Source organism: Arachis duranensis, chromosome 8 (genome assembly GCF_000817695.3).
Source record: "Arachis duranensis cultivar V14167 chromosome 8, aradu.V14167.gnm2.J7QH, whole genome shotgun sequence".
Taxonomy (NCBI): Eukaryota; Viridiplantae; Streptophyta; class Magnoliopsida; order Fabales; family Fabaceae; genus Arachis; species Arachis duranensis.
Window position 1 is genome coordinate 48,039,792 of NC_029779.3, and position 12,426 is coordinate 48,052,217.

At 37.6% G+C, this 12,426-nt stretch overlaps 1 protein-coding gene across 1 annotated transcript; it reads right to left on the minus strand.

Moving 5' to 3' along the window:
• Positions 1-267: 267 nt before the first annotated feature.
• LOC107463567 (protein KINESIN LIGHT CHAIN-RELATED 1) lies at positions 268-4,328 on the minus strand. Its single transcript, XM_016082377.3, has 3 exons — positions 3,064-4,328; positions 1,302-2,210; positions 268-676 (listed from the first exon to the last, which is right to left on the minus strand). The coding sequence occupies exons 1-3, from the start codon at positions 3,654-3,656 to the stop codon at positions 442-444; spliced, it is 1,737 nt and encodes a 578-aa protein (XP_015937863.1). The 5' UTR covers positions 3,657-4,328; the 3' UTR covers positions 268-441.
• Positions 4,329-12,426: the final 8,098 nt, after the last annotated feature.

A 12,426-nucleotide genomic window follows, 5' to 3' on the forward strand; every position in this document is an offset into this window, starting at 1 on the left:
TAAATTTAGTATACATAGAATATTTGTATATTATTTACTAAAAAAATACAATATATATTTTATATTTTATCATATATTTTATAAAATAAATAATTTAGTTACTGATTATTTATATATACAAGACAAAACATGATTATACTTTCTAACATCATATTTGATTTTCCCCCATTGTTGATGGATTGGAAATAACAAATACCCTGATGGACTAATTTGCCTACATAAGTTGCCATATAAGATAAATTCCTTTTAGTATTTTGATAGAATTAGTGACCCAAAAAATCAGTAAATTTTTATATATCAAGGGTAACAATTGACAATATTAACATATGTAAGACTAGGTAAAGGCTCATAGAACAAAAACACTAGCAAAATTCTCATGATGCCAAATAAAAGAGAACATGTAAGAGATTTTTTTTTAATGACAATAAAACTCTCTGTTTTTCAAGTTCTCAAACCAAATGCAACCCTTTTCTTCTTCCCTTCATTCTTCATCTTGAAGGACTTGGATTCTATAAGATTTTCAAGTGATTTTGCCTTCTTGTTTCTAACTCTTCCTGCCTCTTTCAAAAGCTCAAACAGTCTTTTCCTTTCATCATCAACATCTGGATTTGCAGTTCCAAGTTTTTCTTCTCTCATCTTAAGTATGTACTCCAATATCTCAATGGCATCCTCAACTCTGTACACACCAAAAAAAAGAGAGATTTTCTTATCATATACTAACATGGAATCATATAATTATGTCTTCTGTGCCAAGAAATTCAATACAGCAAAATATCACAAAAGCCCTATAGTGGTCCCTTTTTGAAAGACAAAAAATATGCACTCATATCACCAACTAATGGAAAAGGAAGCAGTGTCACACTATACATGCCATGAGGAGTGAACTAACAAAATAGTTCTCGAAAGATCACTTCGCTAACGAAACAACTCATGAAAGATTGAAACTTTGTTCGGGATTCCCTATACTTTTGCTCCATTTAACCATTGAATCCAATCAAAATTTAGTTTAAGCCCAATTGACGATTAGATGAATTTGTTAGGCGAAGCTAAACCTTTATCGTATATTTCGTTAACTAAGTGATCTTATGGGAGCTATGTTGGTGCTTTACTAGGCCAAAGAATTGTCCCTAGGCAATGAATGATAATGATGATCTTCCATGATGCAACATTTTGAGTGACTACTAATTTTAGGGTATTGAAGAAATGAAAGCTTCAATGGCACAAAGAATAGATGATTGTAACACAAAATAGCATAAAGACAGAAACATATTGTTCAAGCTAATAATGAAAGATGTGCTTACCTCCCCATGGCATCATAAGTTGCTGCAAGATTGCTATAAACTCCAAGAGTGTCCAAATGGTATGTTCCACACTCCTGCTCCAATATCTCTCTTGCTTCTTCGAAATGCGTGGCAGCTTCCGCAATTTTATACAGTTGCACACATGCTAGGCCCATCTGATTCAACACAAATCCGAAGAACGCCGATTTCCTCTCTCCGCTTGCTCTAAGCTTTGCAATGGCACTCGCAAAAGATTTCCATGCATCACTGTATCTCCCAACCATGTAGAAGATTACTCCTATTTGGGATTCTATTCCTGCCACTGTCCTATATTGTCCGGGGATATTCTCCAATAACTTCACTGCCTTCTGGAGGAGCTTCAGCGCCTCCTCCGGCTCGTTTAAAGCTTCATAGATGGCAGAGATTTCGTTCAATCCACTTGCAATTTCCCCTGGGGTAGTTCCAGGTACAGGTTTGGAGTATATTCTTAACGCATTTTCACAATAGGATTTTGACTCGCGCAATTTTCCTGTCTTGTAGTAGAGGTCGGCAAGGCGAATGTACACTAATGCTATGGAACTGTGACTTTCACCTTTGGTGGTTTTGAACACCGTTAGCGCTTTTTGGTAGGCGAAAATAGCCTCCTCAAAACGACAGAGCGACAAGTAAATATCGCCAATGCTAATGTCAATCGCTGCAACCTCATTGTCCTGCCCATGGGCAATCATCGACATACTAGCAAGGACAAGATGTTCAAGTGCCGGCTCGTATTCTCCCTTCGCCTCGCATATGAGGGCCATAAGACGTCTATCAGCTGCTTCTGTAAGAGAAGCTGGTGAGCAATGCTCCCTATGAATCTCAAGGGTCTTCTTGCAGAATTTCTCAGCCTCATCAAATTGCATGGCTTGAACATGCGCCTCGGCTAAGTATCTATTAACAAAGGAAAGGAATTATTTATGAAGCTAACCATTTACTTCAATCAACTAGTTCCTAAACTCATGTCATTTTTATATTGCTTCTTTCAAGTACAAAACAAAAGATAGTTTTTTTTTTCTATTGAATACTTTTTTATAGAGTCATCATTCAGAATCCATAACCATGGTTCAAAGCAACAATAATGCTGCATCCAGCACAGAAGGAACTGATTTGAATATGATAGAATAAACAATTGCGCAGTGCATGTTATGCGCCATTATGAGTGCAATGATCAATGGATAATGTATCCATATCCAATGCTCTAATAGGCCAAAACCAACAAAACAATTCATAGGTTGTTGTTTTCAGATCCATATGACCCTTGATCAAATTATTCAGAGACAAAAAGTCGAACTATTTTAAACTACATTTTTCTTTTAGAGGGTCTAGCATCCAACCAAACCACCTAAGAAAAGATTCTACAATATTTTTTTAGAATTTTTTTATAACAGATACTCAACATCATTTCTGCCACCCAACTCAAACAAAATCCACTAACATTGGATATACTAATTAAACTGATCCACTAACTCACTAATCACTAGAATAATAATACATTACTTAATTAACAAACCAACATACATGAGAATTGAGATGATGAGAAGTCCAAAAAGAAAAATAAACAATGTGGGACACCAAAAACAAAGTGGAAATATTTCGCATACTTAATAATATTATATCCTAATCCTTAAACCTTAAATACCTACAAACTAAATAACAGAGTTTAAAACCAAAACAAAATAAAAGAACGTTTTATGCTCCATCAAAATTAAACTCCATTGTATAAGGCAATGAAATTTTACTATACCTGCAAGTCTCAGCAACTCTCGGGTCAGATCTACCCAAAGCCTCAACTTGGATTTTCAGACCCGATTCATAACACTCAATGGACCTATCCAACTGCCCAATCATTGAATAAGTATCTCCTAACTGCATCAACCCTGAAAACTTCACCATTGCATGACCCGACCCGTTTTCTGCACTATCCGACACCAGAATTGACCGCTCCAGAGTCTCGACCGCTTCCTCTAACCGCCCCAGCCCGCTCAATATTGCAGCAACCACGTGGAGACACGTGGCAAGATCCGGACTTGGACCCGACACCCGCTCGAAATCCTCGGAGGCCCGAATTGCGTATTCTAGGGCTTTCTTCGGGTCCTGACCCGAATGAATAGTGTCTCGAGCCATCTTCAGAAGGAACGGGCCCATGTCTGGGTTGTCAAGGGAGGTATCGTTGTCGTCGACGGCGAGTTTATCCGGCGTTCTCATGGTGGTTCGTTTCGCTGTCGGCGGCGGAGAAGGGTTCAGCTCGCTGGAGGGTTCGTTTTCCGGCGGTTCAATGAGGAAATCGCGAAACGACTGCGTTTTTGATGGGGTTCTAGCGGCGAATAGTCCTGGCATGGTTAAAGATTGAAAACCTAGAATTCAAAATTGGAACTTGGGGCTTCTGGATTATGGGTTTATGTGAATTGGGGAAAAAAATGTTTTTTTTTTCCTTTCTAAGCTGAATGAGTTGCCCACTATTGAATTTCAGGGTATTGTGTTGAGTGAATTACAGAAAATGAAACTTTTCTTCACTAATTTCAATATTCACAATTCAATTTGTGGGTTTGGGAAAGAAAAATGGAAACTTTATGCTGTTGTTGTAATTCTAATGTGTATGTATGTATATATTGAGTCTAGGTTAGGTTAGGGAATTGGGTGTAGCTATGATTAAAGGAAGAAGAAGAGTAAAAAAGAATTGAATTGGAGAATTGTGGTAATGGATTATTAGGGATTATGGTGGTAGTAGTGGTGGAAGGTTGCTTGGAAGAGACGCCTCATGATCATAGCATTTGGGTACTTTAATCTGAGAACAAGCTTGACAAGGAAAAAGGGGAAGAAGATTGAAACAAAATCCATGATAGAATGATTGGTGAACTAATAGAACAAGTAGTGTTTGTTTATGTTTATGTGCCTTTGTTTAAGGTTGAGTTGAGTTACACAGAAGCCTCTATCTGCTGCTTTTTTTGCAGTTTCTTTCTTCTTCTTCTTCTTCTTCTTCTTCTCTCTCTCCCCCCCTTTTTGTATTTGTGGTTAGTAGATTACGTAGAAATGTCTAAATTGGGAAACAATTAATGTGTATGATTGTGTCTTAAGTTAACGTGATGATACCGATTTTTTTATATTATAAGTTTATATAAAATGTGATTTTATATTATATAAATTTTATATAATATAAAATCAGATTTTATTAAATCAATTGAAGGAGAAAATTAAAAAATTTTATTTTTGTATAACTTTAGTTAACGGATACACATTAAACTATTATTAATAATAAATTTTAAAATTTTTTAATAAATATAATATATATATGTATATATTATATATACATTGAATATTTTAATGCTACTCTTTTAAATAATTTTTCAATTAATCACTTTAATGTATTAAAAATTAGATAATAAATAATAGTGATTACTTGTATGAAAATAATTTCACGCAAATATAATTTTTAGTGAAAATAATAGATAAATTTTTTTAAATAATTTGATATATTTAATTAAATTACGTACGATAATACATATCTTATAAAATTTCAACTTTGCAACTTTAAGTTGATAAAAAAATGTACGAATTTTCGTCAATTTTTTGTAAGATTTGTCTGATTTATAAATTTATAATGGGTTAGTCAATTTAGATAAATTTTTGTCAAATTGATCGATTTTACACAATTTTAATTTAAGATTCTAATCGAGTCGATCAAATCATTCATTCATCGAATTGTGAATTGAACCAACCAATTTAATTCTATCTTAATAATTATGGTAATGCTGCATTTTTATACTAATAATCTATTCTAGAGATTTTGCACCTGACAAAATCTTAATAGTTTATAATTTATACATAAAAATTGCAACTTTACAATTTTGAAGGTCTCATAATACAAAAAATATTATCTATCTCCCATAAAAAGGAGTGTCTATTTTACACCATTTTTAAATTTTAACCCATTTAATCACACCACCATTGTATAAAAATTGATTACCTTACCTCCATGAAATTCTTATAATTTAAGTTATTATCATTATTAGAATTTAGTTTAGAACTTAGAAGGTAAGCTTTTATTTTTCAACTAAAAAACATATGGGGCTAAGAAAAGTTATTCCTCTTACAATCAAAAGCTGATTTCAAAATTTGAATTCATTAGGAGTTATTAGTATCTCTATCCTTTCTTAAAAGGAATAATATCAGCGAAGCTAATTCACATTGATCAGCAAGGACTAAAATTTTATTTTGGTCCTTGAGATTTATGCGATTATCTATTTTAGTCCTTAAAATTTAAAATTATTAATATATTGGTCCTCTAGATTTAAATTTAGGTACTAATGTGGTTTTTCGACTTTTTTTTATGATGACTAAACAAACAAAATACTGAGATGACATCCTTCCTGCCACATGAGTAAACGACGTCGTTTACTCTTGGCACCTGAAGGTTGTGGTAGGCTTAGAGAAGGGGGGTTGAATCTATACCTTCTTTTTTTTAGCTGTTATAACTCTTTTAAACAAAACTTTCAATTCTGATTCTGTTTGTACTCAACAGTGAAAATTTATGAGACAATTAATTTTTGTCTCATGAATATCAGAAAAACAGAACACAGCAAAGAAGAGAAAAGCTAACACCAGCATATATCCTGGTTCGGTTGCCTTGTACTATGCAACCTACGTCTAGTCTCCTCCACAACAATGGAGGAATTTCCACTATAGTTAAAAGTATTACATACACCAATTTCACACTCAAGTTCTAACCTAACTTGACATTGGCTATGCTAACACCTAACTATTCACTCTTAGTGCTAACCCAACTAAGAAAGGGATACCAAACAGGTACAAGATACAAGATACTTAACCAACCTAAAGAAATCAGAAAATAACTCTAGGCTTTTCTCTCAAGTGTATCACTCAGCCTTTTTCCACTCATGGCTTTTACTTGAGCTTTCTCACAATGCCTTTTCTCACAAGAAATTACAGAAAGATAAACATAGAAAAGTACATTACAATCAGTAAAACATGAAGGAGATTGAATTCATCAACAGTCTTTGTGCTATGCGAAAGCCAGATTAGCAAGCCTCTGATTCAGTTCTTCATACTGGCGGAATGCACCTTTGGTTTGGTTACACTGTCAAGTTAGTTGAACTTTCTCAAAGAACACTTCTTAGAACAAAGCCTTAATGCTCTAGTTTTTTTTCCTTGCTTTCTGAATGAACAGCAAGCTTCTTTTATCTCCTTGCCAGTTCCTTGGTCCTTCTTCCAAGGTCAACACCTTGAGCCTTGAGCTTCACCAACCCACAGATTCACTTTTTCTCCTTAATCCCTAGATTAGAAACTTTGCCTCTGATTTCTTCATCTTGACCGAAAGCCATAAAACAGCAACCATAGAAATCTTCCAATGGTCAACTTAATCTTACCCCTTGAAAACCAACTTGGTCCCCAAGTCATGTTTAAGACCGTGGATACACAGCAGAGAAGAGCAGAAGCTATCTTTCCTTTGTATCCCATTTCGGATAGAGCAGAGAGTTGGGAAGAAGAGATGAAGATCTGATGCATGCAAGAGAAAATGGGTTACCTTTAACCTAAGCTTGATTTGGTTTGAACTGGGTGATTTGAAATCTGTCTTTCAAGCTTAATCTTTCTCTTTCTTGCTTCTTTGGTGATAAGCTTATGGAAGAAGCTTTCTCTTTCTCTTTCTTACTTTTCTGAAACTCTGATTTGACTTAGACACAAGAGAGGGGAACGTTGCTTTGGTTGGAGTAAGATGGAGGGAATCACTTTTCTGAAATCAGATGGGCTTGGATCGGATAGTGATGTGCTTGGCCTGTTTTGATTTCTTTGGCTTGTTTCTTTATTTTTCCTTGGGCTCTTAATCTTGCTTTCAGCCCAACATCCTTGCTGATTGCTTTTTCATTTCATTTGGGCTATTGAATTTTGGCCTGCAATAATAAACAATAAGTAATAAATAATTATAAATAATCAACACTAATTATTTATTTTACCCAAAAATAATGTTTGTCATCACTTAATTAATTTAGTTAATTTCTTAACTCAACAATCTCCCCCTTGATGACAAACATAATTTAAGTAGTAATTAAAAGGAAATAAATTTGAGTAAGGTTTAGAAACTCCTTTTGATTGTTGTCATTTGCTTTTATGTTGCTTCTCCTTTCCTTTTCAGAATTAGCTCCCCCTGGATTTAAGCTTTCCTCTTTTGTTCCTGTTTTACATTACACTTAAAGAGAGTACAGTGAAGAGCTATACACATCAAATAGGCAACACCATATAATCAGCCCAATCATTAAGCTGATGTCAGCAGCAAAAGCAGCATGTGAAATCAAGTTTTAATGCAACAAAGTCAAAAGCCAAAAACTTATCCTAACACATTTTACCAACCTATTGTCCTACTCCCCCTTTTGTCATCAAGGGCGGACAACAAGCAAGATCAACAAAAGTAACATATTGAACCTGCAGATAAGAGTTAGACCATAGTCCAAAGTACTAACTGAAATAACAAAAGTACAATAATATTTGGACTTATTACAGTCATCCAAGATTAAAACAGTTCATAAGTAGCTAAAGAAATAGAATTCATGAGATAAAAAGAGCAGCAGCAGCAGTTTTCATAAGACAAATCTTAGGCATCAGAGCCATTTCCCTCTGAATCAGCTTCCTCGTCAACATCAGTGGCAGGGTCTTCATCCTTTTGAAGGTTATCAATGAAGGTCATGAATACAGCCACTCTATCCCTTGATTTCTTTAGGAAATTCTCATGTTTGCTAGCTAATTTCCTTTGCTATTTGCTCATCGCAATCATGTGATTTGATTGGGAAACGAACTCCTGAACAACATCTTTAACCACATTCAGCAAAGCAGATTTCTTTCCAGTAGAGATGGATGTATCCTCAGTGGAGAGAGACGGAGAATCCTCAAGAACAAAGTCTTCATCTTCATCATCTAAGACCACCCTTTCAAATCGAGTAGGTCCTTTGTTCTGTTTCACTGAACCACCCCCTTTTAGGTATGAATGTCTATTTTCATATTCCTCATTGGTCAAGTCAACACCAAAATACTCAAATATGCAAGTTAGAAACATGCCATAAGGAAGAGCTTTGTCCTTTTCACTCCTAACAGAGTCAAACATATATCTAACCATCAAGTATGCAAATGAAATTTTAGTTTTGGTGAGAAGGGCATATAAAACAAGAGTATCAATGTAGGAAACCCTTTGATATGAGCCGCTTTGAGGCAGAATAATGTGGTTGACCATTCGGTGCAACTAAGCACGCTCATATCCTAGGGCTTTGTGAGTGGGTGTAATGCCATCAATTAAAGAAACATGTTCACAAATGTGAGCCAATGCATCATGATAAGATATTCCAACTCCTTCATCCCACTTAACAGAAGTGTAAGCACAAGGCTCAACATCAGTATATTTCAAAGCATCACTGATGGTTTCATTGTTTAAAACTATGTCTCGGCCCTTTACATATGAATGAGCAGCGCCTTCATGATAAGTCATGTTTGCATAAAATTCTTTGACCAATAAGGGATAAACAGGCTTTTTAATGTCAAAAAGAGGATTCCAGTCCAGAAAAATCAAGTTATCAACAAATGGAAAACCTTTTCTTTTCAAAGATGGCAGATCAGCGAGAAAAGTTGGACAAAGGGTGCGATACTTGATAACCCCATCATAAAAGTCATTATTCATGGCAGATTTGAATCTATAGGGGTTATAGTTTGAGTGAAAGGTCAAAAAGTAAGCTTTGTGATCAAAAGGTCCAATGTTTGGTTCTTTAACATTTTTTAGAGGGACTCGAGTGTTACCTCGTTGAGAGCGCACAGGAACCGACATGGATTTGGGTTGTGTTGGTTCGAGAACAGGGTCCTCAGCCACCTGACGTTTATCCTTGGAGGAGCTAGGCTTCGCAGAACCAGGTTTTGAGGAGCCTGGCTTGGAAGTTGTGGCCTTTGGTGGTGTCGGCTTGGTAGGGGCAAGGTACCTAGGCGTGGTTTTGGTTCGTGCCATGGGAGCAGAGTGAGGAGGAGAGGTAGGAGGAGAAGGTGAAGGAGTAAAAGTGGGGTCTTGAGAGCAAGTTGATGGTCTAGGAAGCTTATGAATCTTTTCACGCGGTGCTCTTTTAGCAATAACTTTCTTCCCCATTTGGTTAGATTTAGGCTTTTGATGGAAGAGAGGCAGTGGAGTGAGAGGGAAGAAACCGAAGGGTTTGAGGAGAAGTTATGGAGGGAAGAGAGGGAGTGTTGGTAACTGTTCCGAGGGTTACCTGAAACTGGAGGTCGATCTCGGACGAGATCTTCTGTACTGGTCGGTGCTAACATGTCCGGCTGGTGGGAGATGGCTGGAGCTGTCGTGTCCGACTTGTTGGACTGGCTGTACTACTGATCCTTCATCACCGGGGGGTGGAGGGTACCTGCAAGAGACTCCGATGCTTAAGTTAGCATGGGTATTAAACAGGTTTTGAGTAGAATCAGAGTATGAGTTATACCTGGGTGCTCTAGTGTATTTATAATGGTGAGGAGTGACCTCTCTGGAGATAAGATAGTTATCTTATCTTATCTTTGAGTGAAGTCATCTTATTTTTAGGGGAACCACCTTTATCTTTCTGGGCTTTGGCTGCCTTTAGATTGGGTTGTGTTCCTTCATTTTGGGCCTGCTTTGGGCTCCTTTGGCGATTTGGCCGAGCTCTTTGAGAAGAGGTCGGGCATTGGCCGAGCTCTTTGAGAAGAGGTCGGATAGTCTGACCTGAAGAGGTCGGTCGGCTTGTCGCTAAACATCCCGGGTCGGACAGCCTGACCCATGATATGAACAGTGCCCCTGCTTGAGTTTGATCTTGCTGTGAGATCGTGTTTTTCAGAGCTTCGATCTCTTTGGAAGTCGTGCTCAAGCATCTGTCTGGCTTGTTTCTTCATTGCTTTGCAATCTTTGCAGATTTTATAGAGGTTTGGTACTTTCACAGTCCAACCACTTTTGAGTGGTAGTGTGGGTTTTCTACCCTTGCCTTCTGGATCACGCCTTGCTTTAAGTTTGTGTTGACGACCGCTCTGCTTTGGCGAAGTTATCCTTGCGGCTTGATATCCGGGCTTTTTGTTCAATGACTTTTTAGTGTTCTTTATATAGAACCTTTTTTAGTCTCGGATGACGTTCGTAGCCCTGTTTGAGATTGTGCCTTCTTTGAGTGGAGTTGTATCCTTTTTGGCTAAGCGCATTTGAGCCTTAAGTTGTTTCCCAACCTTTTGGCTTGTTCTTTTTTGAATTCGTACTTGCGCCTCTTCTTTAGCTGACGTCGACCTGTATGACTTTGCCCCTGCTTGAGTTCGGACTTTTCCGTGAGACCGTGCTTTCAGAGTTTCGATCTCTTCAGGGAAGTCGTGCTCAAGCATCCTGACTTTGGTCGATCTTTGAGTAGTTTCTCCTTGTGCGAGTCTGGTATTGCCCCTTTTACTTTGTTGAGGGGACTTTTCAGCCTTCTTCCGACTTGTTTGTCTTCGCTATTCGGGCTTTTTAGTCATAATCCAACAACTTTTTAGGTAGTGTTCCGATGGGGAACCTTTTTATAGTTTGTTTGGATGACTTTTTAGCTCTGTCTTTGAGGCTGTTCTTTTCGCTTTTTAAGTAGTGTCTTTTTTCAAGATTTTGTACCTTTTAGCAAAACATTCCTGGCCTTTCTCTGGCCGTTTGCGAGATGTCTTTGTCTGTTTTTGTGGATCTTTGTAGAGTGTCGGTACTTTGTTGTCCGACCTCTTTTGATCACTTCTGATTTTGTCCACTTTCTGCTTGGTCGAGGTGGTCCTTGGGGCTAATTTGTCCGACGACCTTTTAGTATTTTCGTAGAACACTTTTTAGTCATTTTGAACAATTTTGATAGCCTTGTCGTGGAGCCATGGCTTTTTAGGCGGAGCTATGTCCGTTTTAGCGCACGTTTTTCGTTGGTCCGACTTCTTCTTGTCGGTCCGAGCTGTAGCTTTCATTGGTCCGACTTCTTCTTATCGGTCCAAGCTGTAGCTTTCGTTGGTCCGACTTCTTCTTATCGATCCAAGCTGTAGCTTTCGTTGGTCCGACTTCTTCTTGTCGGTCCAAGCTGTTGCTTTTGTTGGTCCGACTTCTTCTTGTCGGTCTCTTCTGAGTTATGTCTGTAATCCTCTTTCTTGGACCTTGTTCAAGTCTCTTTCAGGGATTACTTTTATAACTTTTGTCGCTTGGGCCGATGATGAGCGGATAATTTGTACGCTTTTTGGCATTATTTTTAGTATGTTTTTAGTATATTTTAGTTAGTTTTTAGTATATTTTTATTAGTTTTTAGTTAAAATTCACTTTTCTGGACTTTACTATGAGTTTGTGTGTTTTTCTGTGATTTCAGATATTTTCTGGCTGAAATTAAGGGTCCTGAGCAAAAATCTGATTCAGAGACTGAAATGGACTGCAGATGCTGTTGGATTCTGACCTCCCTGCACTCGAAGTGGATTTTCTGGAGCTACAGAAGCCCAATTGGCACGCTCTCAACGGCGTTGGAAAGTAGACATCCTGGGCTTTCCAGCAATATATGATAGTCCATACTTTGCCCAAGATTTGATGGCCCAAACCGGCATTCAAAGTCACCATCAGAATTCCCAGCGTTAAACGCCAAGATTGGATGGCCCAAACCGGTGCTCAAAGTCTCCTTCAGAAATTCCAGCGTTAAACGCCGGAACTGGCATAAAACTTGGAGTTAAACGCCCAAACTGGCATGAAAGCTGGCGTTTAACTCCAGAAAAGGTCTCTACACGAAAATGCTTCATTGCTCAGCCCAAACACACACCAAGTGGACCCAGAAGTGGATTTTTAAGCCATTTACTCATCTCTGTAGACCCTAGGCTACTAGTTTACTATTAATAGGATCTTTTAACATTGTATCTATACCGCAGGATGACACTTTACACGTTTCTTTGTGTACTTTCCACGGCATGAGTCTCTAAACCCCATGGTTGGGGGTGAGGAGCTCTGCTGTGTCTTGATGGATTAATGCAATTACTACTGTCTCTCATTCAATCATGCTTGCTCCCATTCTAAGATAATACTTGTTCTTAACCCGGATGAATGTGATGACCCGTGACAATCATCATCATTCTCAACTATGAACGC

Bases quoted from the DNA above. Each gene is read 5' to 3' on its own strand.
- LOC107463567 (XM_016082377.3), bottom strand. From the start codon at position 3,656: ATGCCAGGACTATTCGCCGCTAGAACCCCATCAAAAACGCAGTCGTTT. The intron at 2,211-3,063 runs GTATAGTAAAAT...CTTTGTTAATAG, and splicing joins AGAGTTGCTGAGACTTGCAG to ATACTTAGCCGAGGCGCATG. The intron at 677-1,301 runs GTAAGCACATCT...TGGTGTGTACAG, and splicing joins ACTTATGATGCCATGGGGAG to AGTTGAGGATGCCATTGAGA.